General features: G+C 38.8%; 1 protein-coding gene across 1 annotated transcript in view; it reads right to left on the reverse strand.

Annotated features, from left to right (window-relative positions):
* The window catches only part of neurl1aa (neuralized E3 ubiquitin protein ligase 1Aa), a 76,238-nt gene extending 51,664 nt beyond the window's left edge, over positions 1–24,574 (reverse strand). The window contains exon 1 of the mRNA XM_067498600.1: positions 23,987–24,574. Coding sequence (XP_067354701.1) covers positions 23,987–24,068 — 82 coding nt within the window. The 5' untranslated portion in view covers positions 24,069–24,574. The remainder of the gene's footprint in view (positions 1–23,986) is intronic.
* Between the last annotated feature and the right edge of the window lie 220 nt (positions 24,575–24,794).

Below are 24,794 nucleotides of genomic sequence, written 5' to 3' on the forward strand. Positions count from 1 at the left end.
CTTAGCAGAGTAACAGTACAGTGTGGTGTGAGCTGTGCACGAGTACACCAGTCCATAGCAAAGACATATCATCCTGCTAGCAGAGCGGGGCCTGCCGTCCCTTTTTTAAGTGATTTGTATGATTGTGAAAGGATATCTGACAGCAGATGCCAAGTGGCAGGGAGGTCAGCAGACTGGGTCCTCAGCAGTTGTCTGAAAATGCTGCTCGGCGTGTGAGTGCAAACAAAACCTTCTATTCAGCATAGCCTCCAGAGTCCCATCACAAGGCCATTTGCAATATGAGTAACAGTGGAAAATCAGATAGATCCAGAAACAGGAGAAGATTGAAAAGAAGGGGGGGGGGGGGTTGGTGGGGGTCCTGCAGGAAACTGTGACACTGTCTAAATTTTTGCAAATGTGACTATGGACCATTATGTAACGTGGAGAAGAGAAAATGAGAAATGTGGAAATAAAGAAGGAGGGAAAGGTGAGAGATAGCAGGTAGGGGACATTTGCACATATGGTCTACTCTTTTGATAAATCCAGCCTTATTCCAAATCCCTGTCTGCCTATTCTGAGGCATGCCCTCAGCAGGTATCGCAGATAACTACGCTCTTAGTTATTAGCAAAGGTGAAAGTTAGTTTGAGGGCATAAGATGTCTGGTGTAATGTAGTACTTTTCATGAGAGCTGGAGCAAATGAAGTGGGGAGGTGATAATTAGATCTGTCACTCTGCTTTAATATCTCTCCGAGCTGCTCCATCCTGGGCTGGATTGTTGCGAAGAAATGCCTCATTGTGTGTGCTGCTCAGGAGGTGAAAATACCATTTCCCTGTCTGATATGCAGCAGCAAAATACGCTAGTGAGGAGTGATAGGCTTTAGTGGACTATCATCGTGGATATGAAAGGAATTGAATAGAAATGAAGCTGTGGCTTGTGGTCTACATGTTGTCCACAGTAGTAAAGCTGTTTTGCATCAGCACTTAAATTGGACTTAGACCCCTCCACTTAGAATCCACAGGCATAGCATCTAAAGCAGTGTGCAACCTCACAGAGCCGCTAACATCCACATGCTAGCAGGCCAACAATGACAGCACCAAGTTGTTCATACTTAGCAAGTATTTTTTTTTCCACATTTTGCCTGTACGCAATCATTAGCAACTAACTTAAAAAGCCAACATACAATTTCCAGTCGCATTGGATTTGCAGGATTGGTTGTAAAACCAAAGTTTTGGAAAATGTACCCCCCTAAAAATATCTTACATCACAGAATAATACTGACAGCAATGTGGAGATACATTAACTTCAAGAATATTTGCAGCATTCTTAATTGTTGTAGTGAGTAATACCTGTACGGCAGAAAGAGGAAGAGCTGAGTGCTTTAAAAAAAAAAAAAGTGTTAACAAATAGTTTCACATTTAGTGTTTATTAATTTTTATGTGTGTGTTACCACTCTCATGTTTTTATGGTAAATATGAAGCTATTGCCAGCACTCAATAAGCTGTAACTCTTCAGTGAGTATTAAATCTAAAATCCAACATTTAGAAACAAAAAATGGCATTATTACTATTTTACAAGGGATCTAGCACAGGACTCATTTTAATCCACATAAGAAGAGTGTAAGAACTCGCTACTCATGGCTGATACTCACGGCTAAGAAACACTTTTAATAGAGTTGCAAATTGGCAGGAGTCCACTTTAGAGTGTCCCTGTTCAAGTCCTATTCATTTCTCACAGTGTTTGCATGGAGTCTTACGTAACTCACTATTTCACTTTCATGGCTTCTATGGTATGCAACTCTGTCATCCAAAAATAATAAATAATTAAGTTAGAAAATATTAGTTTCCATGACATAAGATCGAATGCTTGTGTGCGTAAATGCTTCAGTTAACTACAACTCCCAATGTGCATTTACTGTAGGCCAGGTGCATCCTGTTACCGAGCTTAAAGTTTTGCCTAGTGAGCTGCTAAGGGTCAGACTTAAAAAGTGCCTTCACCAATATTTAATTGGTTCCTGTTTGGGTAGTACATATAAATAAATGTCATTACATTTCCCTCTGACTTCCCTATATTAAAATATCTCTCTTCTAGCTGATGACATCACTTGGAGGAACATTCAGTTCAGATTATATCATCTCATCGCTCATACTATGGAGATTGTAATCACGCTCTTATAGAGACACCATACACCATCTGAACTCATGACAATAAAACTTCTGCGGGTGATGTCATCTGGAGGACTTTTTCATGCTATAAGCTATAAGCATAACTATATTTAATACCTCATCTCAACTTAATCTAACCCTGATGTTTTTTTGGCTACACCAAAACACTGGAATGAAAGAGCGGTTTGCCGTTTGGTCAGGGGTTAAATCATACAGTGGAACTGGTTGATATTTTGGCACCATTGAAAGCAACTGTGCATCCTATTTTGGTGTGTGGCTCAAAAAGAGGTCCAATCTAAGCAGACCCCTGCCTCCCATACAGTACGTAGCAACACTATTTCAACAAATGATCCTGTTGATCATTTGAGAGGGTAGGGACACACTACCTATGGGCATTCAAATTTGAAGACTTGTTGGAATTAGCATAGCCTATTTCATGTTGTGATTTCTCTGTAACGGCTGAAATAATTACAAGCGGCCATAAAATAAACTCATGATATAATCATCACAGCTTCGAGGAGAGTCTTAATGAAAACAATTGAAATGAAGACACAGTAAGGGGAATACACTGGCACAACCAGGCCTCCCACAATGCTGCTTTGTTGGATTTTTGTTACTGCTAAAAAGAGTCTGGTGTTCCCCTGGACCGTACACCTACCAACCAACCAACCAACCAACTAAACAACTGAACAATACACATTAAGATCTAAAGATCAGCACAATGGCAAAAACATGTTTCCATTAAACATGTTTTTGCCATTGTTTCCTGTAGCTCTTCCCTCTCTTACGGTTAGAGATACATGTGGTTGTAATTTCTCTCAGAACAGATCAGTGAGACTTTTAAATTGCAATTCCGATCATGATGGGGTGTTTATTGTTCATTACATTAGATTAATATGGGACAGCTGCTGCTTGGGGAAACATATGAATGCGTTTGCATGGATTTTCGGCGCCATCAATCAGCAGGCCCTGCTGGTTTAGTGGTTTCCAAACCATGCCCTCTGTGAATCAGCACACACTACTCCTCTAGACATCCTCTGGCTCCTGTCACATTTGGAAAAGGATACTTCTAGACACTTAGACAGATCACCAGCGCTTTCTTCTGTCCATTTATGTCGCCCTCACTTTATCTTCTCTCCCATTTATCACATTTACAACCTGTGCTTGTCTTCTCTCTTTAGGTTTTTCCGCTGCCTTCAGATCTATGAGGTGGGTTGGGCTGAAACAAGATCAAAGAAGAATTGAGTTCTTGAAAGTGTTGTAACTGTCCCAAAGAGCTGGCAGCGCTCAGAATGAAAATCTCCTCAATAGCAGCTTTTTATGTACTCACTAAAATGATCGCCCTTTTTAATTAGACACAGGAGAGGCCACCAAAGATATTACCTGGGGCTAATCTGATCCTCCTTTCATTTGGGACCATAACAGAGATTAGATGAACGAGGTACTGTTTTTAGGGCATTGTTTCCTCATATCCCCGCGGTACAGACCTGAGTATCAGTTCCTCTCCATCAGAACAGAAAAACACATGAGGATGTCTCATGCTCTGCTCTGAGCCTGAGACAATGATAATAAAGTGAAAGGAAAGAGAAGTCACAGGATTCAAATGAGAGCTGGTAGCTTTAGGTTACACAAAAGTAGGAAGTCATGAGGAGCAGGGGGCTGGACTCACTGAGTTTGAAGGGATTTCTCAAGTGTGTGTTGAAAAGGTATCCACAGGGTTGGGGAGATCTTTGATAAGAGCATAAGAGTTAAGGAGCTAAAAATATGTGAAATTGTAGAAACATTTCGTTTTTTAATTGACTGACTGCCTGAGCACTAACTGGAGTTTAAGACTGTCTCACAAAATACAATGCTGCTGGCATTTTTGTAAATACAACTTGCCAGTGCTGTGGGCACATAGAGTACAAATTTGTTCCTTTTGCTTTGCAGAGCTCTGAAACCGATAACTATCAGGACTAATGCTCGTGTTATGCTGAAAGAAAAAGGGAGTTTGTGCAACATGTCTGTTGTGGAGGGTCTGTCCTGGAAGACAGGTGTGGTTTTTAAAACTATTCAATCCTCTGTAGTAGCAGCTAGCAAGTTATTATGTGAGCTAAAAGCTTAACCATCAAGCTCACTTAATTTAATCAAACTAAAATGTTTACCTCTTTACAAGGAAGATGCTAAACAACAGTAAGGAGCCTTACAGAAAAACTAGGTAGATTCCAAACTAAAACACTACATAAATGTATAAACAAAACTGCTCGGCTTGCAAATGTACACACAAAAATAAACAAACATAATAAATTAACATATTACACAAACATTGTTGCCACTCAACGTACTCTATAATTTATATTGTAAGTAAAACAGCTTTTGGGGGGGGGCATATTAATTTTTGTCGGTTTAGTTAAATTCTTGGGCCCCGTGTCTATTTCCTATGTGAAGATAAGAGTAAATTTTTATTTCATTCTTTTAGTTCACTTTATGAAATGACCAACAATAGCTGTTCCCTTTCTGACCCCACATACTGGAGCATGGCTTTCAAAATATGACACTTGCTTGCATACAGAACATAACATGAAATACACATAACAAAAATACTTTGTTTTTAACGGTCTCACCACCAGTATTGCCAATCCCCATAGAATATATGGTTATATTTATGCTTATTTAAAAAAGACAATGTGTGAACAAAACATAAAATGATAAAATAGGACAAAATCGCTCACACCAGATTTAGCCAATAGCTACTTTCCATCTGCAGACTCTGGCAGACATACACAATGAATAGCAAATTAAAATTTTTGGTCCTAGAGTATAATGTTTGAGATGTGGGTTTATTGTATATTATTCTAACTCCACCCCCACCAAACACACACACCCTCCCCCTTTTCCCTCTAGAAGTCAACCAATGTTTGCAGATGTGGTTCCTTAAAATCCATCTTTTAGCTTCACGTGAAAATACAACAACAACACACAATTAAACTTGACATGTTAGATTTTAAACACAATTAAATATAATTACCAGTAACTTTAATATTTCGACAAGTTCTTTCAAACATCTTTGTGACATTATGTGAGGGGTTTTTGTCTAAGGACCCAAGTAAGGAGATGGCGAGGGGAAGAATAATGGCGAAGGGATTTTATTATATTTTATTTATTATAATGCAAAGGGAACAACAGAAAATCGAAAGGAACGGGGGACAGAAAGGCTACACTAAGGCAAGAGACTAAACAATAACAGTGAAAAAGGAACCTAAGTGTTCTAAAGCTCAATCTAAAGAACACAATACAGGTTTGCAGAACCTAAAGAATAAAAAGCAAACCTAAAAAAATACTAGGGAAGCTGAACATGAACAGGAAACTGGCCAACTTGGGAAACTAATAACAATGATCTATAGTTTTGCATGTACAGAGACTGGTCAAAAACAGATATTAAATCAAATAGGGCAAATATACAGAGGCAGGTAGAGCAGGAATAAACTAAACTAAATGAGTACTTAACAGAAGCTGAAAGGCTTTGATTAACTTAGGAACAGACAGTGAATATCTAAGTAACCAACTAAGGTCCACACCACAGAATAATCAAATAACCCAACAGTGAACAGAGGCGGATAGGCATCAATACAGACAAAGCCTCAGAACAAATATGAGAGTCCAAAAGGAGAAATCAGGTAGACCAGGGTAAATTATCGTCCAAGCAGGAAAGCACAACATCTAGTACCATGGAGACTGTACAGAGACGATCTGGCAGAGGATTGTGGGGGGAGCCAGGTTTAAATAGGCAAGGGAACAGGTGAAAGGGAGTCAGGGCTGATGATGAGTGGTGAAGCTGAAATGATTAGACAGGAAGTGGAACAGAGACGACACACTAAAAGCAGGAAGCCGGGCTGGGGAAAACAGGGTGAGAGGAAAAAAAGAGCAAAGGGCAGAGATTGATGGAAATAAAATGGAATGGAAGAGACAGCGAACGAGAGGCAGAGAGGGGGAGTGCAGGTCTAAGAATTGACAACGGGTAGAGTGTGTGAGTGGGTAGATTGGTGCAGGGGAGGCCAAAAGGTGAAGGCGAGTAGAGTCTAGTGTCAGATCCATGACACATTATGGAAGCGATTTATTTTCCTTTTGTGCACAACTGCACAAAACGTTCTATTTTGAGATCCAAGAACCAATCATCCATCCACAAAACACTGGGCGAAGCTTCCTTTAAAAGTAGAATTAAACAATGTGTAATTTGTGATCCTTGTTTAGCATATTTTGTCAATTAATTTTCCATTTTAACAATTTATCTTTTTGTTGATGCACTTGTTTGTTTATTCACATGCATGTTTGAGCTTGGTTGTGCAAAATGATGGACTCATTTTGTGCAGACCTTGTTTTCACATTCATCTGGTGGAGCTGGAAAGTTTCATCTGTGCTAAACTTAAATCTCTGCACATGTGATGTGAAAATTTGCAGCCAAAGTATTTTCAGTGAAGTAAGAGAAATCAAGTGTGTTTCTATCCAACTTATCTCTTTGGCTTCACTGGAATAAAATCATTGTGTTATGTCATGGTAAGTGTGGTGATGAAAGGAAGCACTGTGTTTCAAAAATGACACACCCTGAGGGGAGCACACATAAAAAAAATATACAAGATTTGGAGCTGCACATACGGGAGGACAACTTGTCAGTATCTTTACCATCAGGGTTTTTTTTCTTAATTTTTAGACCATCAAAATTGATCTGACAAACTTGAAATTCCAAAAAATGTCAGTAGAGATAAGGCGACGTTTTCAAGGTCTTTGGATAGAAGAAATATCAATCAGGAGTAGAGCTTACAGCTGACCTCATTTAAGTATTAAATAAAGGTTCAACAGACACCAGTACAGTATATTTACAAGTTTTAGTTTATTGCAGATGCAACTGTCCAGTTTAAATGTGCTAATCGAAACAGAACACAGAAACAAGCTGGTGAAAATAAAGGAGAAGCAGATATTTCCCTCAAGAGATGGTAGAGACAAAAAGCAAAGCTAAGACATAGCTGTTAGACTTAATGTTAGACTTCACAACATGACTGGTATTACTCCATAACTACTGGATTTGGGAATTTGCAACTGTTCACTAAGAAGTCCAGGCCCCTTTGGAACACAGCATGGCTGTGAAGCAATTTTGTCAAACTGAGATCACTGGAATATGGTAAAACAGCTAAAAATATATTCCTGCAACTGGCAGCACATGAAACAATTTGTAAGAATATGAGCTTATCCTGTGCTACAGCCAAGGGGGGTAGAGGGGCTAAAGAAGGTAAAGTCTGGCAAACAGAGTGCAGACAGTGAGATGCACTTACTAACACTCTCACACTCTCAGTCACAACTGACATTTTTAAACACATACCGAAAATTTGGTATTGAAAAAAAAAAAAAAAATCAATAAAGTTTAATTGGAGAGTAATTCTGCATTTTAGATCCATCTGATGAGGTAGAATCTCAGATCAGGGTGATGAAGGATAATGTATCTGGAATACACATCTAGCCCCCAGATAAACCACGAGCAGACAAAAAGATCATTAACTGTGGCTGATCACAAACCAATCAGGAGACACATACACACTGGTGGTGGTGAGAGGTGATAACGGGGACATAGAAGACGGATCAGAAGTAGACTAAAGAGGTGAACGAGGACTCGAGAGAGACTCGAGAGAGGGCGGAATGGGATATAAATGGAGCCAGATTATGCTGAGTAGACCGGAAGATAGAGCAATGGTGATGGAAGGGATCTGATGAGAATGAGGATGGAGCAGAGGACGATGAGAAAAGCAGAGGACCTGAAGAATCCTGATTTGATGAGCAGGTGGAGGATGAACCACACAGTGCTGAAATGAGAGCACAGAGGGCGGCACTTTTAAATTTAGCAGCTCTGAGACGATTGGATCATCGAGACCTGTGATGGAAATGGATTGGACCAAGAAGCAAAAGTGCCGTCAAGCAGCTGATGAATGCAGTAGAGTGGGAGAGAAAGGAGAGGAGGAGACCGAAGATAGAGATGAGGAGAACGATAAGGATAAGCTGATCGAACTTGTGCTCAGCTTCATTAAATACAAGACAGGTAAACAAAACAACAAAACACCGATTCATCAAAGTGATGCATATCACGTCACATCATAGCTACATTTCTTTAAACCATGGCTACAATACATTTAATCGTTTGTTTAGGTTTAAGTTACCATTAAACAGTTGGGCACGAGCCACTTATTATTACTTTTAACTAACTGATCGCTAATAAATATTTTTTAGTAACAATTAATAAATGTGTACGATGTGTATAAAATACATAAATACCTCAGATTCTTTCTTTTCTAATCAGGTCCTCAATGTACTGTAGCTTTTCAAGTGTATATTGAGGACGGCGGACACCAAGACTGACTATGTGTAATTACTGAACTAAGTGGATATTGCCAGAAAATGCCAGCCCTAACTTTTCACCAAATATCTGAATTTACGGAAAAATCTGTAAGTTCCATACAGGCCTCAGAGGTTCCCACTCCTTACTTCCTCTTTCTCTCTCCTGCACACTCATACACAATCTCTGTCACAGCCATTATTGCCCTAAGACTCCACTATAAAGCTCCTGTAAATGTCCCGACGCCACACTACTGGTGACAGATGGTAAAAGCGGGATGAAAACTCCCCAAATAAATATGTAATCCTCTCCTCACATGGGCTGTAGCACAACGCACAGATTATCCCACATTAAACACTACTGCAGCTTTACAGAAGCAGCAGGCCAGAGGGGAGATCCCTCTTTGGGTGTGTGCATACAGCTATCTGAGAAACATGCCTGTGTGTGTACTTGAAGCCTGCTTGACAGCCCGATTGTTCTAAGCGAATAAGGTGAAGAGAGGCAAACACAATCATGTGCTATACTCTAGATTTGACCGGGACACGTTCACATATCATATGAGTGCTTATTTCTAATGGCCTCATCACTGGAATAAAGAGCTCCTATTCATCAGCATGCAAGACAGATTCATACACGCATAACAGTAAAGATGTTTTCATTCTAAGGATTTATAGTTCTGGGCTTCTGCTGCCTCTTTGGACTTTTCCTACCTGTATGGCATGTAACGGCAATACAATTATGGCAGTTTTATAATCACAAGCCTTGTAAATTGTTGTCCAAGCATAAAACTGTGTTGACTTTCCCCTGTGAACATAGGATCATTACTTGCTTTCATGCACAGAGACAGATGTGTTTTAATGGTACCATCCTGTGCTGTGAGAACAAACAGCCCAGCATGTGTACTCAGCAAGTCAACAGTGTATAAGCAGAGAGGAAGTAACATCACAGCCACCAGCCATACAAATAAGTGATAATTATTACATGAATGGAATGATATGCACAATATAATAGCATTTTTGTTTAATTATTTGTACTCTGCTGCTTTTGTTGTTTTGAATTATACCTTTCTATTAGGTATAATTCATTTTGTACATCATATTAGAGAACACTATAGAAGTGAAGCCTCCTTGTGCAGCTTCAGTCATATTCTCAAACACTCTTAAGTTATGCAGTGTCTGCACCAGTAGTCGACATTTTTGAGTCTGTCCTTGCCAAAGGTTGTGTTGAAATCACTTTCACTTGTCAGGAATGTATTTCGACAGGCAGCAAGATGGTGACAGCAACCCAGTCGCTGAGCCGTTAGAAACTCCTATTGGTTAAACTGGGTTATGTATATAGTGCAGACGAAGTACAAAAAATAAAACACAAAATAGTTTTTAAGACACTCACTGGCCTAGCAGCATTTAATCCACACAACAAATAACCTGGGATGCAAAACACTGCTACTCTTCTTTAGACTTTAACATGACAAAACATTGTCAGGGTGCAACAGATTAACGAGCCCATGTAATGCAACGTCTGCCATATGACATAGATAGATTTACCTCCCGATGCAAATACTAGTATCAGGCTTGATCGTGGCTTTGTGTACTTGTACTTGTAAAACCTCTCAGCTACTGCGCAGGTAGATAGAGATGATTCTGGTTTAGAGCTTTTTTTAGATAATTGATTGGGACAAATGTGAATAAAAGTTTATTAAACACCAGTCATAATTGTTCTGGCAGAGGAACGTGTGATAATTACCTTTCTTGCAGGATTTCGTTAACTGCAATGGATCGATGAGGATTTAATTATTCAGCAACTTATTCTAGGAGCAAAACAGTTTAGTACTCGTAATGGTACTCGGTACTGGCAAGTACCCAAATGTAGCACCTCCACAAAAAAATTGGGAAAACGTGGTTTTGAGACATCATCCCTAGTTTTAACCTAAAGTTGTGGTTATTTCAGGTTCTTAAGCAGCAGCTTCTCATCATTTATGCAGTACCAGAGGGTAGAAGAGTGTAGCAGGGAGAAGGAAGACTTCGAGGAGCAGAGTGGATTGATTTTGAGTCTCATGCAAACTCAGGTTGTTTATTATAGTTTAAATTCTGTTGATGGCTGCATGTATGGACACACTGCACTGGCTCAGCACTCAGATCAGATATACATGTATCAACATGTTTAGCTTCTGGTGCTACAGTCATCAAACAGTATAAAGCACCGGTGAACAACAGATCAGAATTAATCCTAATTTTCACACTTTTTCCAGTTGCTTAATAGATTTCTATGTGTATATGTTTTATTTAGAAGAAATTCATCTTCTGATTGGGTTTTGTTAACCATTTTACATTTTAACCATTATGCCATTATTTGTGTGCATTTTCAGCTACAAAATGTAATTACTAACCTTCTGATCTGTACTGCTGATGAGGTGTTTGCATCTTGTGGTTCCTATAGACAGAGCTCTGGTTGCCATGATGTCACGATGATTTTAAAATAACAAATACTGTCTTCACAGGTGAAAACCCAGGAGCAGTCATTTAGAGCCATTTTCAGTTTGAGCAATCACTTTTGCAGGACAAGAAACACTTAAGTATAGGGAGACTTACCCCAGCTTCTTAATTGTACCACATATTCTAGTCAAGCATTGACTCCTTGCCAGATTTTGTGCTTTGCACTACCTACGAAGTAAAGCTCACAGAAACTGTAATTTAATTGTACAGTGGAAATTGCTCAACTTCTGATACAGTGTCAGATGTTATGTCATATTTTCCTTTTGAAACTACTCACACACTGCTCACGTTACTATGTTCCAGCATGCAACAACATGCAGAATTGTTCCACCTATTTAATCTAAGAATAATCACCTCTCTGTCACACTCTTCTCATTGCTACCATGTGCAATGAAATGCAAAGCATCACTTCATATCCTGATTAACTTGTCATTGTGCCAATATTCACTTCCCCATCTTTGACTTCCATTCCAACTTCAGCCCTTTTTAAAATTGTGTAATCAAAACCAGTTGTGTGGTTGAAATGCTTGTCTTCATTTGGTGCCATACAGATCATCATTGGTTTGATGGTCTGGGCAGAAACAAATGACATTTTAAGCATTTTAAGGTCATATTAGGACAAGGTATCAACCTAGTCAAATCAGTTCATTTTGCAACCACAAGGGCTCCAATCCACTCTAAACTTCATTGAAAAGATAGCCCCTTGGGATGTAGCAGCATTATCATCATCATCATTATTAAAATTATTACTAGACAGAAGAGAAATGCTGGATCGATTCTGTAATACAGTCGAAATGTTTGAATGACTTTTAATGTGTTACAGTAGTTGTTCTATGCTTTTGCACAAAACATGCATTTGAAATGAATTTGCTTTTATTGCATCATTGCTTTCACATCTATTTATTATTAATAAGAACCATGATTAAGTGATTACGATATTAACCATGCCTTATATTTCATTATATGGTTGTCATTTATTTTAGCCTATATCTCAGAAAGGTTGCCCATTCTGTTATAATCACAACCCATGTGCCTGAGTGAATATAATTAATATTCACATAATCCATATCCATAAACGGTTTTAAAAGAAAGGACAGTTTAAAAAGAGATTTAACCCAGTGACGTTGTTTTCTAGATTCATGCATGAAACATTGGTGAGTTTTAAATACAGTAAGCACCTCAAAACAAATCTACATAATGTAAAAATATATGTTGGAGGTGTTTAGTTATTTGAACAATAAAGCAAACTCAGACACCCAGAAGTTCTTTGGTCAATATGTGGTTTAAAACAGAATTTTGGGTCAATCCAAAGTCCAAGATATTTCTAGGGGTCATAAGGGAATAAATGACTGTGACCATGCGACTTCTTCTTGTTCAGTACAACTTTGTTGTTATGAAACTGGTTTTGCACAAAATAACAATTGGAATGCAAACTATAGTCTGTATACTGGATTTGTGATAACCCGGAATTAGAAATATAAGTAACAGTATCATCACCATTTGGATGAAAAGAACAATTGAACCAAACATTGTTTTGAGAAAAAAACAAAAAACAAAAGTAAAGCTAATCATGATGAAACTAGTGATCAATCATATTAAGAGCCTTAGAATGATCACAAAAGAGGAGTTGTCCTCTGTCAAAGGAAGAGAAGACATCATTAGTGAATTTAGAGCATTGGTAGAAAAGTCTAAAATGTATTGTGATAATTAATAAAAAAAATAAGCTTCTTAAATTACAGATAATAGAAACTAGTTGATAGTTATTCACATCAGATGGAACCTTTGATAAGAGGATTAACTCTGGCACATTTCATTATAGAGGGAGTAGAAAAAGCAGACAAAGACAAATTAAATTTATCTGCAAAAGGATACTCAATTAAATGAGTGGCAAGTTTGACAAATTTAGCTTTCGATCCATCTGGACCAAATGTTTCCTTTCAACTCACAAAATGCATGGAAAACATCAGTAGGCAAGATTTTTCTAAAAGTAAATGAACCATAGGAAACAATAGAGTTTGAGAAACTAGCAGTACCATCTGAATTAAAGTTAACATAACTGGATAACTGAAGGACCTGAAATAACATATTTATTTGTATCTGATTTATGATTTATTTCATTCAATCATTAAATGTATTCGATGAAACGATGAGGGAACATTCAGTAAATATGGTTTCGCCTGGATGAAGTTTTGTGCATCGCATATTATGAGAAACTGATTATTATTCTTCTCTCTCTGTCTCTCTCTTGTTTTACTGGAAAAAAATATAAATTTAAAGATTACAGTAAGTTTTAGAGTTTACGGCGGGATGAGGACACATTTTGGTTTAGCTTGCTAGGGGACCATGGAGAAAAGGCCCCAGTTGCATGTGTATAATCAAATTACTTTGAGATAGAGATGTCCCCAGATGATCCAGATGTTTGCTTTTGGCAGCAGACTCTCATATTTCTGGGGATTGGCTAAAATAACACCCATTTCTTTACTGAACTCAAACTTATCTTGTTCATCTGAAGCTGCTGATGTTGCGTACGTTCCCCTTTCACCGCCTGGCTCGACAGTGCACCTTCTGCTTTAAAGGCAAATAAAAATTAGAGGCACACCTGCCTTAGCTCAGACAGCGAGGTTGGCAAAAGGCTGTTTAGAACTAGCAAATGTCAGGGTACAAAACCGACAACTGCATTGAGATGACAAATGTGACAGGGAGCAGCTGATTTCACTTGTCACTAATGAACATTAACACCATATGTTAGTTAAAGTGCTCAGAAGCTGCTGTCTGCCAAAGATTGCTTATTAGAGAAGATGCTTCTCCCGCTGACACTGTTGTATCACCATACATTTTGGGATGCATTGGTGTTTTTTTAAACAGCATGGATGCTTTTGTGAATGTTGCAGCCTGAAATATTGGTTCGGACCCCCCCTCCAAATTCAGTACTGGCCTCACTGTGGCCACTCCTGTGGAACTGCAACTGACTCGATCAGGTGATTGAGCCTGTATGATTAAAGAAGAAAGAGCCGGTCAGAGATATACTGTAGATATGATCCTACATCTGCCATTTCATACATTGTTTTCATTTTTTTCCCCCACTGGGACTCTGCCTGAACATAAACAGCATAATTTATCTGAAATCTTTAAATGTCTGGGAATGATTAACATAATTTACAACAATCAGTGCAGAAGCATAGACAATGATTGCAAATAAAATGAGTGCCAGAATTATTCTTGTTTATTTGAACTCCTGATAAATGCCAAAAACATGGTGTAAGATCATTATCATCATCATCATTATTATAATTATTACTGGACAGAAGAGACTGTGCTGGTCTGACTCTGTATTACACAAAAAAAAAAAATTCAATGACTTTCTATGAATTACAGTAGTTGTTCTATGCTTTTGCACAAAACATGTATTTGAAATGAATTAACTTTATTGCGTCATTGCTTTCACATCTATTTATTATTACTCAGAACCATGATTAAGTGATTACGATATTAATGCCTTATATTTCATTATATGAACATTTATTTTAGCCTACAGCTCAGATACTTCTCCTCTTGCTACAGGTTGCCCATTCTGTTATATTCACAACCCAAGTGCCACCTTATTTGCCTCTGCAACTCTTAACTGACCTGACACACTTCTGGAGCTCTCTGATGTTTAAGAGCCAAATTTCATTGCATATTTTAAATCTGAGGAATGTTTAGAAATACATTTATATTTTTTTTTTTAAACGGGTAGGAATTTCACTTGCTACATCTATTCCAGTATTTTTTAGCAATCTGACAAATTCAGCCTCTGGGCTTTGGTTAAATGTGGTAAAAATGTCCTATTATTTGCTACAATCCTGTTCCATGGCCGCTGTGTGGACCTAAATGTTAGGCATAAAAAGGGAACTTCTATGTTCAGTTGCTACGAACAGATGCTGTAGTGCAAGAGCAGAGGCTGACTAAAGAAGTTAATTATCACCATGTCAGAATATCTTCAGAAAAATGTGCTATACTTGCTGAATCTGTTAATTAACAACGCTTTTTGTTTGAGTAGAGCAAAACACAGCAGCTTTATGTTTTCTTCAAAGTGAACTTGATTGGCCAAAACTGTAAAACAGCAAATTCGTGATCATTATTGATACGATTCTTTATGCAAAGCTTTATTTGCAAAAAGTTTCATAATTATCCAGTGAAGTTTGGTTCAGTGGATTTTACAAAGTTCTTAAAAATGTCAATCTGCAAAATCTGAAAATGGAAAATCAAATATTGTCTTAGTCACCTTGTGTCCCAAAGGTGAACACAAAGACAGACATGACATTTAGCATTTGTACACACTTGGTTTTCATGATTAACCAGGTTTTTTTTATTTCATGAAGAATAGGACCATTATCATGATGAAACATAAAGCCAGCTGCTCATCCTCACATCACAGTCAAGAACACTTAAAACACACACATCAGTCACTGTGTATAAAAGCAGGTAATATGTCCGTCTTTACACAAAGGAAAGTCAATACACTGGAGAACAATTACAACACTTGTGATTAATGATGCAAGCTATTTATTCTAACTTTTCTTAATGTAAAGTGTATTGTAAACAGTAAGTATTTTATATTTTTGTATACATCCACAGATGTATACAAGTGACAAGTCTGCATTAAAACCAGACATGATTCGGTGGAGATCATTGCATGGGCTCAGGAACACGTCTGCAAACCAATAAACAACCATGTATAAACAAGATCCAGACATGCTGCTGCGTTCTTTGAGACTGAGCTCATTTAAAAGTAAAAGTAAAGTGGGAAACAGTCCTTTGGCCTGGTTTTCTTTAGAAATCATGAAAGCTGTGTCCTCCATGCTAAAGAGGAGAAGGACCATCTCATTTGTTATCAGGTCAGAGTGTTGTGGCATCAAATTAAAAAAGGAGAATTTTTTTTTTCATCTTCAACATATTCAACAATTCAAATGCAATAACAATTGTGACGGTTGATTGTCCTTGAATTGTGTTACATAAGTATGAGCCATCGTCTAACCTGATGAGCTCATCCAGCCCAGACAACTGTCTAGTCAGGAAACGCTGGCAGTCTTTTTTTTTTTTTTTCTTTCAATAACAAAATGTTCACAAAGTGTAAACGCTGCCCTGTAGTGCTGGAGGAGCCCAAAGCCTCCCAGGAGTGACAATGTGCCTGGATAACCTCTCTGTATTTTCATGTTTCTTTTTCAGGCAGGTGTTAACGCCGTTCAGAAATCCTCCAGGCAAGCAGCTGTACAGTCAGTGCCATGTTGCATAAGCGAGGTCAATTGTCACAGAAAAGAAAACAGACAGGTCACTGCTGCAGTAAGATGTGTAGAAAATGGTTAAAGAATATTTCCTGAGGTATATTTTGACTTTTGTAGTTATAACTCCAGTCAGCTGTGCAGTACTTGAAATATGTTCTAAGGGCATCTAATTACAAAACAAATACAGCAAATTGCATTTAATGACCTCTCCCCAAAGAGCAAGTGCACTTCGTTCTGATTACGCTTGGTCCGAAGTTCATATGACTAACTGTTTCCTATTACATGCGGACGCATGCAAAGCATTCACTTTACAGGAAGTTGGAACACACAGAGTTAATGACATACAGTGGTGACAATTGCGGGATGAGAGGAGAGGAGAGATGGTCAAGAGGAGGAAAGGAGCTCGGTGCATCGGGGGGTGGGTCCCCCAGCAGTCTAAGCCTATGGCAGTATGACATGTCTGCTGTCGCACAAGCTCCTCTGCCACATTCCGTGTTACTCTCCAACACTATAGTGGGCGCTGTGGGCCTGTCTACAGCAGCACGGCGGCGGCTGCTATAGAAGAAGAAAGCAGAGGAATCCAATAGGTTGACTCCAGAAGTCCCAGCACTGTAAATCTCATCCATCAAGCCATCATCCATTGTTAATGTCTAACAACATCCCTCTCTCAGATCCTGTGTGGCGCAATTTGAAATTAGGCAAATAGTAAACTGTAAATTCACTTATTCTGGGAATAGGTCCTTTACATTTTCCATCTTATTCACACACACACACACACACACACTGATGACATCAGAGCTGCCATGCAAGGTGCTGGCCTGAGCCTGTAGCATCAATGTTACGTTCAGTGTCTTGCACAAGAATCCTTCAACATGTGGAGCCATCGTTTTTCACATTACTTATATTTCTTGTCTCCATGATGTCCCAAAAATATCTCTAATCTCTGTTATATATATATAAACCAAATGAATTAATTCAATTTGTATCTCTATTAGTGTATTATAAAACTCCGTCAGCTCTGTCACTATAGCAACACTCATGTCGCGATTGGGCAAATTACTGTAAGTTGAAGCCAGTGATGCTGTCTAATAAATACAACAAGAAAAAGATCAAGGTTCTTCTTTATTCACACTACTGGTCAATAATAGTAAAAATAACCATAATAATAATTTAAAACTGTATGCATACATTGACTTGAGTTGATCTTTGAGATGACCACGCCATCTATGTGTATATATACACAGTAGGTCCGTGTATGAGGTAACAGCATGCCCTTGTGGTGCCCTGACAGTAGTATCTATGAGTCCTAGAGCTCTAATGAAAAGGCGATGATGTACTGCTCAGACTCTCTGTCTAAATGGGCTGTATCACAACTCAATGAAGCAAACTCTGACAGCCTATAAACCACTTCTCACAAATGCATTTGGTGTCCTGTCGTAGGTTCTACGAGATGATCAGGATGAAAAGCAGCTGCACAACTTTGCCCTTTAAGTGTTACGACTGCCACTCGAAAGCGACCTATAGTAAAGTGCCTTCGATGGAGGTATAGTGTCATGGCTCTGGAACAGACTCCCTGATTTTTATTGATGATCTAACTCATGATGGTAGCAGCTAAATGAATTTAGAGGTGTACAGAGACACAGTGTCTGCAGTTTTGCAGAGAAATGCATCAAAACTAATTTGGAGGAGCTTCATCATGCGCAAGACAGTTATCCACAACACACTGCCAACATAACAAAAGTCCATTAAAGAAGAAAAAAAACAACATTTTGGAGTCACAATGATGTCACTGAGTCACAGGTTCGATGCACTTATTGCAAACAAGAGATTTGAAGCCAAATACCAAGTTTTCTTAACTTGAAATTGCCTCTGTGTTCCAATAATTTTTAATTAACCTGCTTCATATGCCACTCGGGAGGGACTATCTGAGGGGAGGTGAGGTTCATCTGGGAGTCTACGTCTTGTTTTGTGGGGCATTTACATTCCCCACATCTGCCTCTCTCTGTGTTCAGCCCCCGTTCTGTTTTCCACAGAGACACAGTCAAACACAGACACTACATGTCTTCTTCAGCTACATTTGTTTGCGTCTAACCGTCCTTGTCTGTCTGTGTGCACTAAGCGTGAACATGCGAACGCTCGTGCTTTCGAACGTTCTGCTTGTGTCAGAGGCTGTTACTGAACACAAGTGCGTGTGGTGGTACAGCTTCCCTGAGGGTGACTCTAGTTTAAATGCTGTCTCACTGCATTTCTGTCACATACTTAGCGGCATTCAAAGCATCCCCCCAACAACACAATCCTGAATAATACAAGTCCAACATGAAAAACCCAAAACGGAGCTCAATCATTTTATATTTTCCCACCATCTAACCAAAGTTGGGTTGATTGCACCAGTGCAAGACTTTTCTAATACGTTCTTCCAGGTACATAAGCTGCCCGCTATAGAGTCTTATACTCTGTGTTTAAGACTAAAAGTAGCTCTCTCCATCTGACATCTAACAGTACTTTGCTGTTGTACATATTATGACCCTAACTGCCAGAGCTTAGGATAGACACACTTTAACATTGACAATATTGCTGCAGGGCTAAGGTGGAGGCGAGAGAATCAGCTGAATTTAGACTTTTCTCTCAAGGTGTCTTTTTCCATTCATGGAAAACCACATCAGTCACTTTTTATTAACGGCAAATTTCAACACCATGAATGCTTTGGAGGAGATCGATCCATTGCGTCTAAATCTTTAAAGAGGGTATGTTGCATTTTATTTTTAATCAATATTTCAAGCAAGTGGGAAGAATGGCTACTACACACATCCTACTTCTGAGCTGGAGATCTCTTGAATTTTTATGTTTTTTTTTTGGTCCGGACTTGAGTCTATTCTTTAAATGACTCGACTTGGAGTTTTTACTATAACTCAAGTTTTACACTATGAGCGAACCAACACCAACAGCGTCAGTTATTTTTGACACTACAATATCAGTGTTACTCAAAACTAACTCCAATCATATTTACACTCACATCCAATACAGTGTTTTCTTTTTTTATTACTACAAAGTTTGAATTTTCTACTTTACTCCATTTAATAAATGTTTCAGTTTGGTTAAAACAACAATAATGTATTATGTATGATTTAATACAAATGTATTAAAAGTATAGAAATTAAAACATTGACCCTTAAGAATTTGTTTTTCATTTTTTGTATGTATAAAGGGGAAACAAGGCAAACTAAGTTTATTTAAATAAATAATAATGATAATAAAATGTGGAGACATTTTTCTGCATTGAGTACTTTTTATTTTATACATATTGTGATAATACTTTTGTGACACAAAGAACAAATAGCTAAACTAACCCCCTTGGTTGTCTCATACATTTTATACAGGCTAGCAATTCAGAAATTGTATAAGTGTCTGATTATTTTTAATAAATAAATACATTATTTACTTGCTGATACTGTGTCTTGGGAAATAAAGGAGTGATGATGATAATGCAATATATGCTTCAAAGTTCCTTCGATGCAGTGATGTAAGCAGTTTAGATGGCAGCAAATGCTCATAGGAACAAGGAGAATTGAGACTTAATTTGGACTTGCAGAAAGTGATTTGTGAACATCTCTTCGCAGATTTAATAGTGCATTCTTGACCTTTTAGCAAACATAACGGTTTGGCACAAACACATCAGGGTTAGTTGTTGTTAAGATGTCATTGTGTATTGTTTGTGGGCTCCTGTGGGAAAGTTCTCCGCTTTGCTGACACACCAGACCTCCCCAACGTCCTCTTTTCTGTGTCTAAATACTAGGTGACTTATGTTTACAACAGCTGCTACACATCGTCTGCTTTTCCCTGCTTGTACAAATTACACACTTAGTCGTATTTCACAGGAAAACATCTCCTACCTCAGTAGCACCAACAGCTACACAACAGATGACCACCATCATTTTTTTTTTTTTTTGTGGCAAATATTTCTAAATATATAAGTTAAAAAGCAGAAATTGTGATTTAAAAACCCTTCAGCTTAGTTCTCTTGTTTTTCACACATCAACCCTTTGATAATGCCAGGCCTTCAGAACAGCCACAAACACTTAGTCACTGGTCTAGTTCAGATGACAAAGCAATGGAAAAATGCAGCCGTAGCATCATCAGCTGTGCCCAAAAGTCCCCTAAAGACTGAGTACAGATGTACAGAGACACTCTAGCATTAAAACAACCTGGCATTAATATGTAATAATATAATATTTGTCCCCTGCTTGAGGCCATTTAAAAGTCAAATCAAATTCATTTTTATAGTGCAACATCACAATATCTCCGATTGCTTTAGATCACTGCAGCTTGTGGCAGTACTGGAATTTTGCTTTTTGTGATGCAGTGTCTTGACTTTCTAGTTATTGTATTTGCTATAGCTGTTTCCTTGCTGGTTATCTACTAATTGAATTATACGCATTGTACATTTTGGTTGTGTCCATACGCTACAGTGATTATATAAAAACAAAAAAACTAGGAAAATAATTATTGAATGTCCCAGTTTTTTAAATTCAGAAATGCAGTTTACAGTGAAAAGCATTAAATCGTTCAATAAAAGTGTGAACAAGTTGGCACGTTTGAGTAGTTAGTGGGTAATTGCCAATTTATCTACTTGTTTCAGCTCTGATAGCTGTCCAAAAATTCATTATTGGAGGTGGCGTATAATATATTAGGGCTCTACAGCGGCATAACTATATAAGTATATTACAACAAGATACATACAAGATGGCATCACAGTAAAGTGAAAAACTACCATATAGCTGAAATATGACAGACTACTTCAGTATAGTTTTGTGGTTTATAGAAAAAATGAGATAAAGATTGTTCCGACAATGTATAGAAAATTATCTCCACAAGGCTGAGTCAGCACAGCTAGGAAAAGGCCATTTATCTAGCAAACAAATTAAGAGAAGTGACTTTGAGACCTAAGTGTGGTGTGTGTGTGTGTGTGTGTGTGTGTGTGTGTGTGTGTGTGTGTGTGCGTGCATGTGTTTGGGGAGGATATAAGCAGTATGTTGACTGAATGCATTAATCATCGCCTTAGCTGAGCACTGATCTGCAGATATCTCTGTTCCACATCCATCCAATCACTGCACGCTGCCCGAGCGCCAGTCTAATAAACAGGGATGCAGAGCAGCACAAACACGTCCCCGTCCTTTCATCACTGAATGGCTGCCAGTGAAATTGTCTGGTCCTCATCCCAATCAGCCATCATCTCCCGCTGATATTGCACTCTGGAAACCATCACCATGGGAACTGTTGCACATGTTATGGGTGGTCGTCAAGGAAACCTGGCTAAATAATGTTCCCTCGTCTCTTATGCACCGCGTTGCCTCTTTTCGCCTGACTCACTTGTTCTGTGACTGTGTTCCTGCGATGTGAAAATAGCTGTTCGCTCTAACAGAGTGTGTTCGAGATAGAGAACGAGGATGTGAAAGGGCAAACTGTGTGCTTATGGTGATTATCCCAATAACAGCATCATTTTAAAATGTTTCTTCAGGCTCATTTCCCCCCCTGTAGTCCAGCGGAATCAGGACAGGGGGATGTAGAGATGGACTTTTTTGTATTTTACTGTACATGACTGTATGCTACACATCAAACTCAGGCCAGAGGGCTGTGGAAAGAACAGTAGAGTGGGTACACTGTGTGAGGATAATACATTTCGGAGCAGCTAGCACATTTTCTTGTTTTTGGTTAAAGTCCTCACATGGATTTTGTTCTTTTTCCAGGAATTTGTGCTAGTAAACACCTGCCTCACTTCATTATTTTCTCTCCTTTGTGAAAAGCATTCAACGAAGTCACCCATGTAGAGAAAATCTAAGAATCAATGCTACAGTGATTATGTTCATTAACTTGATTAGATTTAAATTATTTATGGCTTTGGACACTAGATAAAATACTTACTATATGTCACTCCTGTGGAAATGCAAGTCACAATTTCCTTGAGGGGATTTTACATCCTGGATAATAGTATCTGGGAATGAAAAGTACCAGGAACGACCCCCCTCCTTTGGAAATGCACCTTATGTTTCAACTCTTCTGCTTCTTACTGTGCACAAATTCTTATTCTTATAGGATCCAATGTTCAGTCAAATCAATTCTACAACCAAACCTGTAAAATCCATAAAAAAAACTTACAAATAATGATAAGCAAGCACAGATACCATGCTTTCATTCTGCTTAATCGTGGCTTCGGTTTCAAAAAGAACATACAAAATCTGTTTTAGTTTGGAAGCGGCCAAGAATGTTGGGCCCCACACGTTGACCTTTAGCTCTGGTTAAGACACGCATTTGGCATCATTTCACAAAGTTCATTTCTGTCTAGAGATGCATTCATTTTTCACCAAGCTCTTGTATGGATGATGAGAGAGTCGAACCACTGTGAGATTGTCTTCTTGAAAAATGCCTGTGCCATCAGGAAAGACAAAAAAAACCTGGTGCTTCAGTATATTCAGTATATGAGCTACTCATTGCATCAGTCAGGGTTAAATAACTTGTTTCCAGCTGAGACACATCAATTATTGCAGTAATTATCCATTGGAAGGCCCCCTAACTATCTATTACTAGGTAAATTCAGGGGTCTCGTGAACCATCAACCCTGGGGTTCACGGGCAAACATCCTCAGTTATTAAGTGGACAAAGCCATCTGCTGATAAAGGCTGAGTGACACGACTAAAAACTGCCGATCAGGTGAGATTGTTTTCTAATCATACACAGCTTTAATTGAAGCCGTGAAGCACTTTAGAGTCCAACACAGCAGGTTCCCTAACAGCAAGATTTGTACTTTTACTGTGAACAACATTTGTACTAGAATGGCATCCTCCCTGAACAAAGTGGTAGGTAAGAGCATAGTTGGATACGGTTAGACAGGTTCTGGGTTACAAACTGAACGAATTGAGCCCACTGCTCTGAGGCCCCAGGTTTTTAGGGTATTTGATTATTTTTAATTTGGCACTAAAATCAAACATCAGCCTTATATGTTTCAACTCATTACTTTTTACTCCAGTACTTTTACTTTATTTAGAAACTATAAAACCACTATATCCCGCAAGATTAACAACATGTAATGGTTTTAGTTTTGAGATAGACAGAAGTCAGCATGGGACAAATGTAATGCTGACCATGATCGACAGGTGTCAGAACACAGTGCATCACGGTTTGCTGAGTACAGAGCTGCAACTTCAGCCGCAAATAGCATCGATTAGTAAAACAATCTACTTTTACTATGTAAAATAGGGATTGTGTGCATATCTGCATATGTGCATATCAAGACATCAAGAATAATCATCCGGGAAGTATAACATTGCACCGACAGGGGTCTTTATTCATAAAGTTCTAAAGATTCTTTACTTTTGTGTTGCAAAGAGTGGAGGAGGGTTATGACTTGGAACAGAGTAAAGATATTCATATCTTTACTGCATCCACTGATTTGATCAAATGAACTACACAAAAAAGTTATGACTAAGTCTGAATACTCTTGCGCGTACACCTCACCTCTGCGCACCAACAGTTCCAAACAGCAGGCCCCGTCTCCCGCAGCCTGAGACGGGAGCTGTTCTTCAGCACCACCACACCAGCGCAACAGCACACGGCGACTTCAACACATTTCCACATGAAGCGCAGCGCTTTGCTCGTGTTAGTTGCCCTGACCTTGTATTACGCTACGCTACTTGGTTTGGTTGTTGTTTCCAGTGGATGCGTGGTGGTTACTGACCTTTCTGAGAGTTTCGAAGTCTCTGAAAGCCCCGCTGTTGTCCTCTCTGCAGCGTTGATATTCCCGACACATTATTGCCCATGACAACACGCAGACAGTAATTGTCTATCCGACTGATGATGGATCGAGCCGCAATCAGACAGTTTCCAGAAGTAGACAAATGAACACTTTCCTCCTCGGTCTCAGACAGCGAGTGGACGTGTTGATGTTTGTTTTTAATGACGTCCTCCTTTCATCACCATACAACAAAAGCGGAAGTGGAAGCGGGCAACAGGCGCTAGGTGTGTGGAGTCAGAGTGCAGCGATGGTGCTGGGAGGCTGAGTCCTGGATCTTACCAGAGACTCAATAATCCTCTGTTTCCCAGACAACAGCTCACATCATCGTATTTCTTTGATTAAAAATTGTGCAAGACGTTCATCATTCAGCATTTTCTATAACAAGCATGGAACAAAACAAAACACGGAATTACAGTCAGTCATAATTTCATTTCAGAGTTCATTTACTAAGGGCGCATTTTGCACAACAGCTTAAAAAGGAAAACAAGAATAAGGAGGTCTAGTTATCATCTCAAATCTCAAAGTGTGTCCCAGCTCAGCCTGGAGCACCTGTCTTCATCTAAAGGCTCAGCCTGTTTGGAACAAGTGCAAACGCATGCATAATGAGAGAATCATCATGGTGGGTGAACTGTCTAAAGCTGCCATCTAGTGTAAATCAACAAACAACTAAAGAAAAGAAACCAATGGGAGTCTGGCTTTGATTCCCAGCTTTGCCTCATATCCATGTGTGACCTGTTATTGACAGTCTGGC

Source organism: Channa argus, chromosome 3, assembly GCF_033026475.1.
Source record: "Channa argus isolate prfri chromosome 3, Channa argus male v1.0, whole genome shotgun sequence".
Taxonomy (NCBI): Eukaryota; Metazoa; Chordata; class Actinopteri; order Anabantiformes; family Channidae; genus Channa; species Channa argus.